Source organism: Ambystoma mexicanum, chromosome 7q (assembly GCF_040938575.1).
Source record: "Ambystoma mexicanum isolate Mex_15411 chromosome 7q, UKY_AmexF1_1, whole genome shotgun sequence".
Taxonomy (NCBI): Eukaryota; Metazoa; Chordata; class Amphibia; order Caudata; family Ambystomatidae; genus Ambystoma; species Ambystoma mexicanum.
The window spans coordinates 662,137,916-662,157,653 of NC_090941.1; the positions used below are offsets into that span (position 1 = coordinate 662,137,916).

The 19,738-nt window shown below is 45.3% G+C and overlaps 1 protein-coding gene across 1 annotated transcript; it reads left to right on the top strand.

Moving 5' to 3' along the window:
* Positions 1-1,028: 1,028 nt before the first annotated feature.
* On the top strand, positions 1,029-19,395 carry CDX2 (caudal type homeobox 2). The gene is made up of 3 exons (XM_069640756.1): positions 1,029-1,565; positions 11,301-11,446; positions 18,776-19,395. Exons 1-3 carry the CDS (start codon positions 1,145-1,147, stop codon positions 18,980-18,982), a joined length of 774 nt encoding a protein of 257 aa, XP_069496857.1. The 5' UTR covers positions 1,029-1,144; the 3' UTR covers positions 18,983-19,395.
* Positions 19,396-19,738: the final 343 nt, after the last annotated feature.

A 19,738-nucleotide genomic window follows, 5' to 3' on the forward strand; every position in this document is an offset into this window, starting at 1 on the left:
GTTAGGAGCGAGGGCCCCTGGGTATGTTGGTCCTGGCCTGGAGTAGGACCCTGTGGTAGTCTAGCCACAGGGGGAACCCTGTGGTAGTCTAGTAGGTGTTCTTGTGAAGGATAAGTGGTTAGGAGCGAGGGCCCCTGGGTATGCTGGTCCTGGCCTGGAGTAGGACCCTGTGGTAGTCTAGCCACAGGGGGACCCCTGTGGTAATATAGCAGGTGTTCTTGTGAAGGATAAGTGATTAGGAGCGAGGGCCCCTGGGTATGCTGGTCCTGGCCGGGAGTAGGACCCCTGTGGTAGTCTAGCAGGTGTTCTTGTGAAAGATAAGTGGTTAGGAGCAAGGGCCCCTGGATATGCTGGCCTGGATAAAGCTGCCTGTGCTGAGCCTTCCCTCTTCTGTAGTCTATGGGGGTTGGGGGAGTGGGCGGCTGAGGGTTGTGAAGACTGCTTGTCTAGTGATTATCTTGTGAAGGATAAGTGGTTAGGAGCGAGGGCCCCTGGGTATGCCCACCCGTGGTTACGCTGCCCTCTTCCTGCTCTTGGGGGGAGGGGGGTGAAGGGGCAGATTTTGTGGTTGCGGAGACTGCTGTTTAGTTTTGATTTAGTAAAGGCTAGGTGGTTTGGAGTGAGGGCCCTCGAGCTTGTGGCGCCTTGAGGGGCCCCCGTGTGCCTTCTGCTGCAGGTGTTTATACGGGCCAGGGCTGGGGTCTTGCAGCGGCTGTTCTGACTCTGTCTTTAAGCAGCAGTCACGGGGGTAAAGTACAGGCAGACCTTGCAGGGAAGGAGGAAGCGACTGTCCTTATAACAGGCTGTGTGCTCGGGTCGCTGCCCTCTCCCTTATCTCGTTGACATGCAAATCTTCCTTAGGGTAGCTGGCCTGACGTCACCCGGGCTTTACTAATACGCCTGGAGCCCAGCGGTGGGTCATGTGAGTGTTGTGTGTTCTGACATCTGGGGTGGAGGCAGAGACTTGCGAGCCGGGAGGAGAGAGTCGGAGGTCGGGACCTGGGAGGCAGGAGCGCACAAGAGCCTGGGACAGGCGAGGCATCAGGACCGAGGAGGAAGCCAACGGGGAGAGCACCCCGTCCCACCGGGCAGCCTGGCACTGGTGCAGCATGCGCCTGGGCGCCCGTCGCCCCCCGCCACCGCCATGTACGTGAGCTACCTGCTGGACAAGGACGTGGGCATGTACCCAGGATCCGTGCGCTCACACCCCGGCTTGCAGGGCTACCCGGGGGCCCCTCAGTACGCGGACTATGGGGGCTACCACCCCGGGCTGAGCTTGGAGAGCCCTGGGGGACCCATCCCCAGCACCCCCTCCGCCTGGATGTCTCCCTACGGCGCCCCTGCGCGGGAGGAGTGGAGCCACCCAGCATACCTGAACCCGTCCCCTGGGGGCAGCCTGGGCTACAGCCCCGCCACCGTGGAGTACCACCCTGGGCCGCCCTGCCCCGGGGCGCTGCCCGGGCACTTCCAGCAGCAGCAGGAGTCCCCCGAAGCGCACAGGAGGGGAAGCAATGCATACGACTGGATAAGGAAGCCGACGCCGCAGTCAACAGGAGGATGCACCGGTAAGGCGACACAGTGCGCAGCCCTGCCTGCCCGCCTGCCACAGGGCCGGCCGGTCCTGGGCACGGGAGGGGGGACGTTGCCACCCTGCTCCATGGGTTCTCGCCACTCATCCTGTTCGGAGCATTAGCTCACCAAATATCTACTTCTGCACATATGAGTCCTCTGAAATATATCTGTAGCTGCCTGCTCGCCTACCCCCCCGCAGCCCCATTATACTATTTCAATCCACCCTCCTGTCTGCCGACCTGGCTACCTACCACTACACGCCAAGATATGTCCTAGCAGCCTACCTGCCTCCCAGCACACCGACCAGCGCCGCAGCTCACCTGCCAATCCGGCTACCCAATTCTTCGCCTATTGGCCTACCTATCCGTGTGCCCATCGCCACCCTGATCCGTGTGGCCGAGTTTTGGTGATGTAAGACTTGCAGGCAATGAGTTCAGACCCTGCTACTAGTCGAAAGAGGGCACAGCGCGCTCGCATGTTTGAAATGTATGTCTTTTCTTTTCAAACTCGAGACGGTCCCTTATTAAACAACGTGCACTGATTAGCTGCGGAGCCCCTTCTCTCATCCGCCTGTCAGAAAATGCAGCGCTCTCTGTCACGTTAGGTGTCTTTGGCCGCAGCCGCATCCATTTACATCCTTAGAAAGAGACAGACCCGTGTAGAAGAAATAAAAAAAACTGGACTGGGTATGTTTTGTCCCCTCTTTGATGTGTGAAGGTCTCTTTCACTCACCCGATTGAACAGTTTCGTTTTATTTTTGTGTATTATGTTTTTTGGTTTACAATACACCTTGCACGGAAATAATCAAATTCACATACAAACGCGTATAGTAAGAATAGCATTTACCATATTGACAGCTCAGACTATGTGAGTGAGCGAGTACTGCCATCGGTATAGCGCTATTTGCCTCTAGCCACACAGGAGATATATGCACGGTGCCAAGTGTAGTGATGTGATGTTCTGACAATTGGTCCGCTCGGTTCTGGTTTTGTTTGACAACTTAAGTTCCTGGCGCCTAGCTGCGCCTTCTCAGGGAGCCCTGCAGGTCTTCACTCGCTTTAAAGCCCATTAAAGTCATATAAATCACAGCCTGAGCAGACACTCGCCGCAGACGCAGCCATAGGGGGGTCAGAAGTGCTCCTGCTCAATCCATAGCTCTACTTTGATAGTTTATAAAAGTGTTTATTAAACATCGACCCGCAGGTGCCAGAGCAAGTCAGAGTGAGCGCGGGCGGATCACGCAGCCCAGGCGTTCAGCCGCCTGTGTCCTGTAAACCTCGGCCACATTTACCTCATAATCTGTACTTGTAATTTGTATAGCGACGAAGACCACGCATGAGGGAGGATTCAAAGCACTGGACCCAGAGCAAACACCCCCGAAAATAAAGTATGTTTTAAATGACTTCCTTCGGTCATTGTCGCCACATTGTGCATCCATTTAATCACATATCAATAAATATAGGCGATCCGATGGCACAGCAAGAAGAGCGCTCGCTTTGATATCTGTGCAGAGCCTGCTGACGCAGGTTCGAATCCAGGCAAGGCCACGCTTAGCCTTTCATCTTTCCGAGCTCGATACATGAGCACAACACACCGCTTGGCTCGGGTTCGTAGCAATGAATTATTATAATCATGGCATAATGAAAACCACCCATCATTTGACAATAGAAGACACTGCAGAGCCCAGAGAAAGTAGGCTTTGCTTCTGGCCACATCAAAAGTGTTGGCCGGCACATTTACACTATATGATAGATGATGCTGCATATCAGGGATATACATGCACAATGAAAGCAAACCTGTTTGTCTGGACATGGAATTGCTTGACTGATACTATTGTAGTTAAAGGGTGTACAGACGATCACCGCAGTTATCAGGCTGGCCATTACAAGCACCTTTCATATCAAAATGCACACAAATAAAAACACTTGAAAAAGAAAACAGATTAGTGCGAAACGTTTTGAAACTGACTATGTGACTTCATGATTTAATCGTGGATTTTATATATATATATATATATATATATATATATATATATATATATATATATATATAATAAATGCACAATACTATCAATTCATATATACGGCATTGGGTCGACGAGCAGGAGTCACGGGCAAGTCCTCTCTCTACTCGTGCGGTTAACTAGGACGCAGATAGGCTGCCTTTTCCTATTTGCTGGCTGAGCTGAGCTGCCTCTACCTTTCAAAGCAATACTCCTGCTTTCCTACACATCCTCAACCCAATGCGGATCAGCAGAAGTACACGCATCTACCCTATCATCCCTGTGGCTATGTGACATTCAGTTTAATCTCTAGACGTGGCAATACGGGCTCATTGTAAGCATTTTACAGTCTTAAGGAGTCTCGGCTGTCTGAGTACATATTCGTCGGTGTGTTGAAAATGTCCCAGTCCATTGTACTCCATTGTGCTACGAGCTTGTGTCGCAAACCGGCGTTTAAGAGCCCCAGTCCCTGTCAAACGCACACGGGAGCTAAATCGCACGGCCGTTGGACCAAAACCCCTCAATTCAGTCACAGAAGGATACAGGGATTAGAGGATGGGTTACCCGTTCTTTTTTTTTTAGGACCACCTTGCTATACTGTGTTGACTTTATTTCGATTTGAAAGAGAAACGGGGAGGCTTGTCTTTGGGTTGACATTATTACGGAAAAGGGGTATCTTATAATGGAACGAGATAATGAAACAAATGTTAGTGTGGTCGTGTGCATTCCAATCCTAGCGGTTGTTACCTTATATTTGTATAGCGCCTCCTGCCATATGCAATGGCGTTCAAGCGCTGTCGAATACACGGCCCGTGAGCAGACCATAGTCTAGTAATTCAGTTATGTATTACGGCGGATGATGGGGGTTGCAATAGACAAAATATCAGAATTACGAGCTATATTTCAGGAACAGGTGAAGCTGGTAAAATAACCCAGCGAGTAATGCACTGACCTTTGACATCTTTGTTTCCCTGGAGCCAGTAACAACTGCATTATCTCTTTCCGAGGTCAATATATTTAGAACCATGAAAAGCTGGGTAAAAGTAAAACCTATTATCACACTGCTTAGATGTTAGCGTTGTATACAAACGTGATATCATTTCCCCCAAGTGACACTTTCTGAGGTTTTCTAACTAAACTCGTGCTTCATAAATTCCATAGTGACATTTAGATCCTATTCTACTTGGGAGGTTGAAAAAGTGTGTTGGCTAGATAAATATAACTCAGCTGCATTTGCACTGATAATCTGAGGCACATGTTTACATCAAACGACAAGTACTCCTTTTGTAGAATGTCATTTTTTAGATGGTTATCTATCAAGTAAGAAAAACAAAAAACAAATAATTGCCCCAGGGAAGGTATTTATGTCTCGACCCATCCTCGTGAGGAGTGGCATAGAAACGGTTATGGAAATTTGGATGGGAAAATTCTGCAAGAGACAGCACCCAGGTGGCAGGAGAAACGGGCGCCAAGCCTGCTTGTGATGCTAATGTGTCCTTGGGGTCCCCTTGTCCTGCATCCCATCATTTGTCACTGTCCTACCCACACATCCGGCTTTGATATCCACCTGCCATTGACCCCCCGCCCACCCTCTGTGCCGTGCCGGAAAAGGGAGGCTCATTCGCAGCAAATACGGAATTCTAAGCTTCCCTCCCCTTTCTGGGCTTTAATTAGTAGCATTGGCCTGTTGGTATTTGCTATTCCTTTGCTCCACGTACCCGGCCCCCAAAAATACTCTCCCAGCGGAGGTGAACCTGACAAAGCGTCCTATCAGCGGGCTGTCAAAGCGACCAATTACCGGGGCAATGTAATGGATTGTAGCGCGCGCGGCGCGGCGCACAGGACGTAACCCGGAAGTCAGCAGCGTCCTGTGCGCGCGGCGTCGCGTGACGTGACGGCGTTCCCGTGCCAGTAGACGGGGCAGGCCCTGCTCTCCTTACAAGTAGACTTTGGGCGACCCCCACCCCAGCAGTTCAAAGGGCGGTCTGCGCCGCCCTCCTTTCAGATTCCACCCTTGGGGAGCGCTGTTTATGCAAATGCGCCCTATCCGGGAGGGGTGGGGGAAGGCGTGCACCGCCGCATGCTCTGTAGTGCTAATTCAGACACAATTGGCCTGTCGTTTCTGAAAGGGCCTCTGTGTTTTCGATAAGAAACCCTTGTAGTTCATTGTTCGGTTCTGTGTTCTCCATTCAGCGGCCCCTCTGATCTACCATGTATCACTGCAGGGGGTATTGCCGGCTCTTCTGAGAGTTTACTCAAGAACAGCCCGCGGGCCATTACACACCCACGGGCAGATCATATCACCTGCCACTGCCAGACACAACCAGGGGAATTAAGCAATTAGATCAGAGGAACATTCAAGAAAAAAAGGAATGTTGCTACCACACCTTCTTTTCATACATTGTATCAGATACTATAATGTAGTAATGTGGTCTCGTCCCTGCTTATCAAACCCCTCTAATAATTAGTAACACATATAACTAACAGATTGTGCTATACCTAGATTTATTTATCATCCCAACATTAATACGAACGTTTTGTTGGGTGGCAGTCACGCATACAATGAATAACACATTTCTTTTTTATCCCAATGGTCTTGACATTAACATTGCCGGGACTGTTTATGAACAGATCCCTGTATTGTTTTTTTTGTTGATTTTTTTTGCATGCGCAATTCTCTTATATAGCCATTTTTGCGATGTCCTAAGACGAGATACCAGACGTGCCTTTTTGTGTAGACAATACAATACTGCATGCTCTCTGTCTAGATGCCTAGGCTTTGCATACTGTGTACAATACTAGCATTTAGTGGATTTCGAATCATATTATCATATAACGTTATTTGTCACAGAGAGATTAATTGAGTTGCACAGGATCAAACAAATTGCTCAAGTGACAGAATCCAGAATTACAACTCACTCAGCATTGTTAACAACGAATCACAACGGTCCATTTACGTTTAGATCACTGTGGGTCTTTCACTTACATTTGACAAAAAATCTATATCACACTTGTTGGTTAAACATTAGTTTGTTCGCTTAAACAACAACAAAAAACGACATACAAAGATATAATTCACGAAGATACACATACGGTTTTCATATGGTTTTGATCAAATCTATCTCTTTATAGCATCTATCACGGTCTATTAACACGCTAAATAGATCTAAGCAAGTGAGTAAAACATAAATTGAACCTTATAATATTCACCATTTTACATTGCATTATATAAACCTGATAGGGTCCACTTCTACAAGGGAATCCAAACACGAATTACTAATTTCAATAGTGAAATAGTATTATTTTCTAAAAATGTTTATCATTAAAATGATGTTACGAATCCCACCCACCGAACAAGTTTGTGTCGTCTGACGCGGGAGCGAGGAGGTTTTCATTGGATCATGCATTAGCATAAGCATCCTATTCCAGTGATGAACTCCCTGCCAGGATCCGGTGCAGGAAGTTCGAAAAAAAATATGCGCCCCCTTCCCCATTGCCCACTGGCGTGCAGGGAAGGGGCGGCACCCATTTTTAAATATAGCACGTGGCGCTGCCGCCGCTAAGGCCAGCCCTGCTGACAAGTCACTTTTTGCCAGAGCTCAGATCCGTCTTGTTCCAACCCAATTCCTCAACTGGAAACCTGGGAAATTACATGATTGTCACACACACATTTCTTTGGAAGACATGGCGAGACGCAGATTCCCCGCATGTACGTTTGGAAAATGTAGAATTTAATTCAAGAATTTAAAAATGTACAATAGCCATGTCCTCTGTCCCACCCTATTACAATTTATATTGTCCTAATGAACGTTCTTATATTTTAATTCACCTTAACCACCACCATAGCCACACTGCCCCCTTCCCAGTCATGCCAATCTCCTCCCGATTCTCCAGGCACTTTTGGACTTGTGTTCTCTCCGGCGCTTGGGCTGCTTTTCTTTTCTCCCAGACTACAGTCCTCCATCAGGCATACCGACCACCTTTCAAGTTTTTGTCTGCTGTTCCATTTTGACCTACTGGTCCACCATAGCCAAAACATTTGATAAGTGAAATATTTTTGAATTAATCTTAACCACTGGCAGGGTGATGGGCAACCTTCCAAACCATCATTGGCCCACCATGACACACTGTCAGGATTGACAATTTCCCTGCTTCTGTTCATTATTGCTACTAAAGCTTATAACTTCAGTTAAGGTAACCCTCACCGATCTGGCAATATTTCATGCCTGCCCCTTCATAAATTAAACAAGCTGACCAAATTGGTTTGTCAAACTTGCCATACAATGATCTCCCCTACTTAATTGCCTCTCATGCTCTCTTTCCGCCCCCGCCCTGTAGTCCACACCGAGCATGCCAGCTAACAAAAGAGTGTTGGGGCACCCCACGCCACAATCGCTGATCCCTTCATTTTGGCTGTACATTCACCTTCAGGCATAGCCCCACACATGTGACATAGCCCAGCCGCAGGAAGGACAAGACCGTGCAGGGACGCTGTGTGTGCTACTGTTCCCAACGGCCCGAGGTCGGAGGAGGAGAAGGGGACCCCTCCGCTAGGTCTCATCATGTTTTATGTTACTATTCTTTTATACTGTGCCAAATCACCACCATAGTAGTTTCAGAAGGCCTATATCTCTTAAATGCAATCAATCTGCCTGCTTCCACCGTTTACCTGTATCTTAACCTCCTAAGAGCTAAGAAGTTGTATGTTCGTCCGGAATTACATAGGAAATCAGTGCAAGTTTTGCCAACTTCTGCACCTTTAAAACAGTTGGACACCATTAATTCTTCGCTCCCAGGCAGTACCTCAATTTGTAATATTCTCTTTATGAATAGGTAAAGATACCAGGAAACAATTTAGTGCGGAAGTACATCAACAAGGAGGACATGTTATTCTTGTTAATCTGTCTAATGTATAGGAAAGGTTAAAAACGCGACAATGCATAGACCTGCATGCATCTCTTTAATGAAAAAGCAAAAGTGAGACAGCCATTTTTAGCATGCAACATGTAGTGGGGAAACAGTAGGCCTTCTGTAGAAAACAAAGCTGATGTTTGCCCAAGAATTGCAACTTTGATGGCCTTATTTTTTCATCACTAAAATTTGGCAGAAATGTGTCAGCTGGCCTGTTAGGAAATCGACTAAGGTCTTGGTGCATTGCACGAGTGGTTTTGTGACAATATCGGTCCATATGTAACAACAAGCTCTCTTTCCGTTACAGCGCCAGTCTCTTCGTCTGCAACCTCTCATTCATTGGGCCTGATTCACAACAATGTTTTGAATGGGATTTTCCCATGGCAAAATGTTTTCGTAAATCAGGCCCATTGTCATCGGAATACCTCAACTAGTTTCGCCCACGACCACTTCACTAGACGGAGCCTTAAAACCAGAAAAATAGACCTCACCCGCCAGCAAGTTTCTCCAGGGTAGGCGAAAGTCTGGCTGAAGGGTTAAACAATGCTCCCACCCGGCGGCTAAGACAGCTCGGCTATCGCACATACCTACAATTACATTTTCTGGTACTTTGAACTTAGTTTGACCGGTTGTGTTACCTGTTTAAACACTGACTACTCCTGATAATAAAAGTGCCAGCTCAGGAGACTGGGGTGGTTTGATAGTGTGTTTGTTTGGGGGAAAGGGGGTCGATCAACACACCTTGCCCTGCACAGGATCCATCTTGCACATGGCATTGAACTCACCACTAATGTGCATATCACATTGATGAGTCCTCCCATACCACTGAAGTCTTTGCATTGTAAATAGACGATAGCTCTCTCTCGGTTTAAGTCCTCACTATCATTTTTACTGGATGCAAGGCAGCGTTGGCATGCAGTCTAGTCAGCGCAGGAAATGAGCCGGAACACTGCTCTGTACCCTAAGCTCAGGATCGCAGTTCCCGCCGGCTCCGTACAGATCTCTGCCGACGCTTCTGAAAGCAGCCTGCTCCTTGAAGCACGGGCGTGCATAACACAGGCAAGCGCAGCTCTCTCCCCATGCCTAAGGGTTAGCCCAAAACACAACCAGTTATGTACGAGCAAGCCGCGCTTTTATTAGCAAACAACTTTTCTAACACGCTAAAGGGGAGACTGAATGTAGAAACTGTCATAGTCTGCTAGCTTTGGAGCAGCTCGAAATAGTATATATGTCCTGCAATGTACATACATCTATTTGTTAGGGTGAGTTTTGTGACTAATCAGAAAATCAAGAGTCCGAACTTCCATTATCCGCTTAAAAGGGTGTCTTACTAAATCGCTATAAGACATGTTTCAAATATTAAATTGCAGACATTCTTATGTTTCCATAATGCTCTTTGCTTTTATACAAATCGCCCGGACTGGGTTCCATGAAGAGATACTGTGCTGCACCTGGCCTGGAGCCATTCCCCTCAAACCCACCCTTACTCCTCCCCATGGCCCAGCCACTCCAAGGAGGAGCGGGTTCCCCCTTTAAATTTTTTCCATTTGCTGCCCTGATTCTTTTTCTTCATAACTAAGATCAAACAATACAGGGGTCCAATGTACACTCTTTTACAGTCTCATGGATTCTTGGTCCTGTGGATGGATGTGGAAAGCTCATGTAACATAGGACACTAAAAAGAGAGCAATTATGGTGTGCCTTTTTTAAGTAAAAAAAAAAGTTTTGAAGAAGTAACATGACAACAGGAGTAGCTTGGCATTCTCTGATGGATACGGTCAATTCTGAATGCAATATATGTAAAAGCATTGATCCCAAAGAAAAGAACACGTTGAAGCCTTAATTAGGCTAACACAGTCATTTATTTGCGAGCTTTTGTGATCTTGTGAGCACTTCTTGTTTTGTTTTTCCCAGGTGCTTTGAAGTGGCACCACTGAGAGTTGGCGTATTATAAAACTCAAAAATAAATAATTTCTCAGACAGCTTCTTTCCATCTCAGCTTGAGGAAGCAATCAAAACATCATGAACGCTCACAAAGGTATCAACTTGTGTTCTTTTGGATCAACATTATTTTTATTATCCTTGGCTAGCAGGGTAGAACCAGGGCCCAAGTGGAGGAAACATGCCATTCCACCTCAGTGTTTCAGGAATTTAAAAAACAAAAAAAGATTTTGCTCCCTTTAATTGGTTTAGAGTTTTCGCTGAAGTGCAGAAGCTGTCATTTCAACCGAGGTCATTGGGATTAGGGACAAGACACTTTCCCACGGGTCCACATGACTGAAATATCTCATCAGGATTTTACTCTGCAGGGAATATTTAAAAACAGCATTTTTTTAAAAGCTTTAAACAACATGCATGCACCTTTTATACTTTGCCAGCAACATTATAAGACACGCTCCTCTCTTGGGTTACTTTTTAGGTGTTCATGATTAATCTTGTGGGAGGAAAATGCTTATTTGTCCTGCACACTTTCTTCGTCTGAGAAAGGTCAATTGAATGAAATGTGCATGTTTCACTTTAACATCTGTTCAGTTCCTGTGACATCACTTGCCATTGCATGTGTCAATGAGCACCCATCACTTTATTTTTTAGGACTTGTACCCTGGGTACAGGCCCACATTAAGTGTGTGTGTGTGTGTGTGTGTATTTCTTTATCACTCAAAATATTGCATGCTAGCTGGGGAGGTTTTCTATTTGTATACAAAGTCTGACAGATACAGTAAATGTTATATAGAGGTGGAGATAGATAGAGCCTCATCACTCTGGGTGCTTTCCCTTCATTGGTGGCTTATGCTTGTACTTTCTTTCCCAACAGTGAAAACCAGAACGAAGGACAAATATCGGGTGGTGTACACGGACCACCAGAGGCTGGAGCTGGAGAAGGAGTTCCACTACAGTCGGTACATCACCATCCGGAGGAAGGCAGAGCTGGCAATGGCACTGGGACTCTCAGAGAGACAGGTCAGTGCTTGAAAAACCTGTATCTACTTTTGATGCCCATTTGCCCCTTCTTCACCTGCGTATGCCACTCCCCCTGGCTTCCCTCCACCCAGTCGAGAATTACCCAGTGATCAATGTGGGTGGGAACTTAAGGGTACGACTTTCCTCTGCTATTTGGGAAGTCCGCCATCGTTCCCTTACAATTTGTCACCCAAAGCACTGTTCCTGGATGGCAGGTGAAGGGTACTTTTCCCCCCTCTACCAGTGATTCGTACTTGGACCCTGCTGGGAATGCTCTAGTGGCATCTGTTGCCAAGCTACCTCGCAATAGCTGGTTTGTGTTTTTTTTTTCAATAGCATTTTTGGGACAGAACACCCATTACAGAGCTTCCACACAGCCTTGCACCTCAGCGTTTATCTTCTGGATTTAAGCACCATTAACTCGAAATTGATGTAGACATAGTTATGTGTGTAGGTAATGGGTGGCAGGGGTTTGCTATAGGACTTGGCAGCTCCCTTAAGGGGTTTGAATGATGGGTGATTAGAAAGGGGAGGGTAAATGAAGCTGTATGTTGTGGGGGACCATGACTGAAAGTAACGGTGGTCATTTAAGATGTGCGTGGGGGATAGATGGGGTGGGGCACAGAGGACAACTAGGTACACTACTTTTCTTTGTACACCATGACCCTGGAATTACACTCCCTACCATGCAGTCTGCATTCTGTCCCCTGGGATGCTTCAGTGCAGTGTATGGTGGTTAGTTGGGACATCACCATAGCAGTGAAGGACTCAGCAGGCTGTTGCACACCAGGAAATTATCCTACAGAAATAGAACTGTGTCAGCCAATGCATAAATGGCCACATTCCACAATGAGACCCAATTCAAAGCAAAGGCTAACTGGAGAACTGGACTTTCCACTAGGGCTCTCCATAGTGTATCCAATTACCTGCGGTTTAATTTAATTTGGATTTTTATTTATTTGAAGAATAGGGTCGTTAATTTCGATCCAAAATGACTTACAATAACACATTTACAGATGGCAGAAGTATTCACATGATGGGTGTCTGTACAATAGCATAAAGATGTGAACAGTTAGTGAGCCAATTTCAGAGGGTGTAAACAATTAGGACATACACCAGGGACCAAACAAAACCAACAGAAACAAAATGTATGTAAGACAACTGGTGACTTACAAAGATGACTTTAACCTAAGGGGGCAAGTGTTTCAAACTAAAGAGGCGTACTAATAAAATATACAAAATTGCATTATTATGCATCATTGGAGGCAGTGGTGGGGCCAGTTAGGGAGGATGGGGGAGAGGTCAGGGGCAAGTAAGTGAAGAGTAATCTGAGCTTTGAAGAGATCCACAGTTGGGCTGAGTTTGATTGTTATGGGCAGCGAGTACCAGTGGAGCGGGTCGAGTAGGGAGAGAGAGCGGAATAGGGAGGAGACACAGGAAGGATATAAGACAGTGAGGTTGAGTGCAGAGGAGAGTTGGAGTGAACAAGATGTTGAGTAAAGAGAGATACAATTAGTCACGTACTGAAGAGCAAGACCATTGATAGCTTTGTATACTCGGAGAAGGAACTTTGCATGGTGAGCCAAACAACAGGTTGTTAGTAGGTAGAGGGGGTGTAGGAGATATCTATTGGACCAGTAATTCAGGGAGTTGTCCCCCCCAAAATCAAAAGCTCTGCACTGATATACCTATTTTTATTATTCAATCTAGCCCTGTTTATGTACCGTATAATACCACGCATATCCCTCACCCAAATGAGCAGGAAAATATATATTTATTAATGAATAGGAGCATTAATATTTGTTCAAAATCACAAATCATGCCACCTCACTATGAACCAAGTCCTTTTCTTTCCTAACAATTCACTTTCACACAAATTGCAAACACTAGTTGGTTTAGGATAACACAGATCACAGGCTTTTTAACCCCAGAACATGTACAGTTTTCCTTCTTTGGTGATTTCCACCCGGGTTACATAGAAACACAGATCTATAGAATACTTCAGATACCTTGGTCACTCACAAAATACTCTTAATGTACAGGATTGTGCAGTGCCCTTGACGTGACGGGACAATTTAACTTCACCATATACTTTGCATGCTGTTTTACTTTATAACATGTAGCACCTTGAAACCGGACCGGATCATACACTTGGCAATACACTTTACATGAAGTTTAATTGAAATAACATGCAACACTATTTTTAAATCAGTGACTTCACTCTAAGTTGGCAAAACACTTTGCTGTCCCAGCACAAACCCAGATATTACATTTACTATGGAAACCCCACTGCTTTAAATCAGGTTCTGGGGAATGGGGAGCAGTTGAGAATTTTGTTTTTATGCAGTCTTCCCTTTAGGACATTTTGGGGTTGACAAAAAGAAATAGAGTACCCAATTACTTTAACAGGCTCTATTTCTATCCACACTGGAAGTGATGTTGATTTAGAATTTCAACAATATCAGCCTGTGGTAGTTGGTTATAGGGGAATTAATACAATTGTTATTTAGTAAAATCTACTTCGTCTGACCATCCAACCTATACGGGAAGATATTAAATCAAACATAGCCCCACAAGACTTGTTTTGGTTGGATAGGTAACTTACATAGACTATCTCTGGGTTTTGTGCTCAGGGAAAGTCATCAGGGCACTGGAATCATCTAATACGCCGCATAGGGACTTGGTTAGATGGCCTCTCCAGGTTCAGTCATGGATATCTCCAGAATCCATCCCTTTATTTGCCTTTCCAGGTTCCCTCCAGATTATAGTCTTCCTGTCCGTCTAATCCACCTTCCAAGCAATGTTGGTTTTCCAGCAATTTTTTTCCAGCAGTTCCAACTAAGATGATTTCAGACAGCACTCCCCTTTTCCCATTGTGCGTCTCCTTATGAATCTTTAACCACTCCCCATATTATCTAAATTATCATTTGCCAGTTTATTGGCTCTTGTTCTTGATTGGACATCTACTGCCCTCCCCTTTTCTCTGATTAGCCCCTTTAGTTATTAAGCCTCAACCTTGTGAGTTATAACTCCACCCCCTTAAAATTGCATTTTAGACCACTTCAGTTATAACTTTAAAAACAACATGATGGCAAAACATTACAATTTACAAATAAGAGTCACAAACTATATATTTCCAAAATGGTCTTATGTGTCTCATTTCAGCACGATACTCCAGGTGCCGAATGGCAGATTTTTGTAATTTACCCAAACAAGACAAAAGTAAATGGACCTCATTATGAGTATGCCGGTCCGGTAAGCTACCGGCACCATTGTTAGCGGACCAGCACACTTCGAGTTCTGCATGCGGGTGCCTTTCCGCCCTCCAGGTCTGACTTGGTGGGCAGAAAGGCACCTGCTCACAGACTTTGACGGTAGCACCGGCACCATTAGGAATGGTGCCGGTTCTCCTGCCCTCCCCATTCCCATTGAGTCCTATGGGACACAATGGGAATGGGGAGTTACTTTTTCCGGCGCTGTAATGCCCCGGTGATTCCCCATTGTCAGGCGCCAGAAAAAAATACAACTCCGGCAGCACCTGTGCCATTTTAACCGGCACGGCTACCGCCAGGGTCGTAATGACCCCCAATGTCACAAAACTTTAAAGTACAGGTATCTAATTCAATAAGCTACAATCTCCCTGAATCTCTGTGACATTTTCAGGGAAGCTATCATGACATTTTAGCTGGTATCTCCTGTGGCCCGGTCATCATTTTAGGAGAGTTCTATTATCAGATGGCACTTTCCATAAGCTTTATGCTGATATTTGTCCCATTTTTGTAAGTGTCAAGGTTCCAAACATAATGGACAAAGTATGATCCTCCATAGCACCTTTGGTAATCTCAAGCCATATGCATAATTTCAATGCCATAAACATCACATTTCTTCCTTCCACTTAGATGAAGTTCCAGCAATCTGCTTCTTTGTTGACCCTGCCTGCAATCAAATCACTTACCATTCTTTTCTCCCCGGTATGATTGACCATCTGTTTATTATCTTTGAGAGAAGAGAAAGACAACCCCACCCCCTTACTCATGTGACCCCTCTGTTGTCTGCCAAATGTCATCAACACAAGGAGAGGGACCGCACATTTTAGTTTTAATTCAAGTTTCTAAGTTCAATCCATTAAGTACTGTCACTCTATTTACAAAGTTCTTAGCCACACCTCCATTCATTCCTTACCAGCCATACTGCAGCTTCAAAGTCATTCCCAGAGTCTGATAAGATTAGGGGGAAGGTGAGTCATTCTTAGCTTCATGAGAAAAGGTGCCTCATTAAAAGTTTGGTAGTAACCCACTGGTATATCTGGCGAGATATCACCAAATATTAATACTGTTCTCACCACTTGGTCTATCAGAATTACCGGCAGATTACAAATGGCGGAAAAGGTTGTTAATTCCCATTCCATGGACTCCATGGGGGGATTCTTGGTATTACCGGCACCCGTAATACCGGTGCCAGTAATACCAGTTGTTTTCTGCTGGTGTGGTGCCTGATTTACGTTCAGCTCTTGGCTGGAGGTAAATCAGGCCCCCTTCCAGCAAACCTGTAGTTTGCTGGTGCAGAAACGCACCAGTGAATGTTAATACTGACATGTTATTTCTGTACTGGTAAACTTATAATGAGGTCCAATGTCTTTTTGGGCTGAGCACAGCTTTTCTTCATGCACAGAATAATCATACTTTTAAATGTTACAATTTATTTACACATGGGGTCTTTTTGCAACATAATGCATCAGGCCATCAATGTCCAACTTCACATTATAATATACATTTGAATGGTTCAGGCCAAGAAGCTTTCTCTGTAAACAGTTCCTTTCAAACCAAACTTCAAAATGTGTTAATTCCTATGGCAGCTTTGTTTTAGCAAAGCTGCACTTTAGGCATCAGTCATATGCAATGGAAAGTGGTTTCATATTTAAAATGTTTCTCGTCCCAAGCTGTAGAATCCTCACATTTCCAGGGGCTCTCTACTTTAGTAAATTAACCAGCGTTTCCATTGTTTTTAAATGGAAATTAATCTCTGGCCTGTTCTCTGCCAGTCCGCTTTCCAATTACACAAAAGTATTTCTGCACTTTTAGGACCTAAGTGGACAGGGCAGTTCATCGGTCTTGGGGCCGTGGGCAGGTCAGTTCATCGGTCTTGCGGCTATATTTAACCCCATGGGAGGGGGCGATCTGGGTAGTTGTAGAGAGTGTGGGTAGCAATCTCAAGGACTTTGTCTAGAGCAGTGGTATTCAAACTTTTTTTATGGTGAGTACCCCCTGATGTGGACATGTTGTTTCCGAGTCCCCCCTAGAGGGGTTAGTAGGAAAAGGACACATTTTCAGAATGTTAAGGTGGTAAATACGAGCAGCAGAGGTGGTGGTAGTGATGAATTGTTGCAGTTGTAGGTTACTGTCAAAGAGAACCACAAGATTGCAAGCCTTGGGCGAGTAAGCAAGAAGTTTGGGCGGGAAGGAGATAGGCATGGGGAGAGGAGGGGTGGCATTGGAAGCTGAAAGCAAGATGACTTCTGTTTTTGACAAGTATAGCATGAGGTAGCAGAGAGCCATCCAAGGGTGAATTTAAGTGAGACATTTCATAATCTTTTCCAAGATGGGTGGGGTGAAGAAGGGAAAGGAGAAACATATTTTAGTGTCATCAGCAAAAAGGTGATAGAGAAAGCCAAAGGATGAGACCATTTTTCCTAGGGTGACAGAGACAAGGTGGGGTCAGAGGTTTGCGAGTTCCAAGAGATTTGTAAGGATCAACCTGCCAAGTATAAGGTGAACCAAGCAAGGGCAGATTTGTGAAATTCTTGGAGAGTGAGGAGGAGACAGAAGTGATTGACAGTGTCCAAAGCGGCAGAAAGGACTGAAAGGATGATTATAGAAGAGAGTTTGGAGTGGTGAGCATTAGAGAGAAAGTTATAGACATGAATGAGTGCAATCTCAGTGGCGTGTTTACTGGAGATGCCAGATTGAAGTGGATCTCCAAGGCCATTATCCTTAAGGTACTTAGTGATCCGGTCAAAGACCACCCATTCAAGGACTTTTGAATAATGGGGAAGAAGAGAAACTGGACAATAGTTTCCTAGGATGTTTGGATCAGAACAGGAATCCTTCAATAGGGGTAAGTCAGTCACGGATTTGAAGGTGGAAGGGAAGAGTCCATTGTCCCTGGAGGATAGCTCAGCGGCAACATGCTCGCCTTGGAAGCAAGGCGACACAGAGCAACACATGTTCGATTCGCCAGGTCCGCGCTTAGAAACCTCTGGGTATTAAGAGCGTTATAAATAACATATCATTTCATATCATTGGAAAGAGAGAGGCTAAAGAGCTCAGAGAGATAAGGGCAAGCTATTGAGCCTTAGTCTTTGAACATTTGGAAAGAAAAAGGGAATGCAATATGGGTTGGCATGGTAGATGGGTGCTAATTCAACAGGAGCGGTAGGGGTGATGTAGTCAAATGTAGGGGGAGTGGTGGACAAAAGGAGAGTTGGGGAGGGAGAGAGAAGAAGGCTGTGGGAGAGTCACTCATTTCAGAGAAGAAGTAGTGTACAAAGTCATTAGCGCAAAAAGAGGAGTAGATGGCTATTGGCTTGGGAGGTGTGAGCAACAATTGGAATCCAGTGCAGAGGTTAGGGCTGCAAGGGAATCTTTGTATGCCAGGAGTAGGGAAGCTGTCCGTAATGTGTGCCAGCACTGTAGGTCACGGCAGTTGTTTGTTTTGGGGGTCTGGATTTCAGATCATGATAGTGCTTGCATGTGTGCTCGAGTATTTCTGTTTTGTTTTGTGTTAAACGTGGTATGTATATGTATGTCATGATCTTGAATGCGTGTGCATTATTGAATGGACTGTGCGTGTGTTTATTGTGTACGTGCTTGTGTGTATTTGTGTAGGTATTTTAAGCATAGTAGTATTTGCCTAACCCGTATTTGTATATTTAGGCTGTGTTAACCGACGTGGGTTTCAGACTATTTTTAACAAGGTTTCCTTGAAATGTACATTATTCATGGGATGTAGCATAGACTGTGAATGTTAATTAGCTTTCTTATATTTTGGTGTGCATAAACATTTTTTTCCAGATTAAAGATGCAGACTAAGTGAAACTTGAAAGAAGCACACTTATGCCCAGTAATGTGGGAAGAATTGATTTAAAAGTCGAAAACACATTTCGCCTTTCCCCGAGACTCCTGCAAGAAGGAATTGTGGGTGAATGATAAATGTATTTGCTGTTACATGGGCTTATAGGCATGGGTAATAATAGGCCTCATTGCTGCTGTTCATGGCAACTGTGCTTTCAGGAATTATTTGCCATCCTCTGATCTTTGCATCTCTTTGCAGGTGAAAATATGGTTCCAGAACAGAAGAGCTAAAGAAAGAAAGTTAAATAAGAAGCGGTTTCAGCAGTCACAGCTTGGCCTTGGACAGAGCGATCAAGACACTTTGAGCCCCGTTTCTTCTCTGGCACCGATGTTGACAGGGGAGCCCCAGAACGGGCTTGGACTGGGTCATAATGTCGGGATCCTGGCAGCTCCATCCCACCAGTGACACCTCTCCATTAATCCCGAGTTGTCCTCGACTCCTGGAAAGCCAACCTCAATGACTTGTGGACTCCTTTAGGGGAGGGAACGCAAAATGGCTTGGAGAAAATGGAGACTGAAATTGCAAGATGACCCATCTGTGCTCTGAGCAGTGCAATTTGTCTCAGGCAACCTTATTTATCAGCACTCCATCCAGAATTGTGACGAATGAGGAATGTTTTTGTGCCAGACTGAAGAGACTAGCATTTTGTTTGTTTATACCTGAGGGACATACAACGAGTCCATGTTGACTCCACATGCTGCCAAGCTTACTGACAGCATATCGTGAGGCTGTCCATAAAGAAAACCCTATCTAGCTCACAAACAACGTCTATCTCAGGGATGTCAACAAACATGGTTGTGGAGAAATGACTTTCCTAATTGAAAGGGGAAGCCCACTCAATGGTTACACCCATTGCCGCCATGAAATAGAGAAAATACTAATGAAAGAAATACTGAGATGTTCCTTGATTTAGTGTGATGCATTGAGTAGGAAGGGTTGTCGGCACATTTATTCAAGAGAATATTTAACTGTAAGTCCTGCTGTACTCTACACGCCTCTTCCTTTTCATCAAATGCTGATAAGATGACATTGTATTGGCATTTATGAGCACCCTTTAAGCCAGCCCCTTCCAGTGTTACTGTTTTAAATATCACAGGACAGCCAGATATAAATACAAGGAGAAGGGGGAAACAATTAAGTTGGCCTTCTCATCATTGACCT

Coding starts and splice junctions, on each gene's coding strand:
- CDX2 (XM_069640756.1), top strand. CDS start 1,145: ATGTACGTGAGCTACCTGCTGGACAAGGACGTGGGCATGTACCCAGGA. Junction 1,566..11,300: donor GTCAACAGGAGGATGCACCG/GTAAGGCGACAC, acceptor CTTTCCCAACAG/TGAAAACCAGAACGAAGGAC. Junction 11,447..18,775: donor TGGGACTCTCAGAGAGACAG/GTCAGTGCTTGA, acceptor ATCTCTTTGCAG/GTGAAAATATGGTTCCAGAA.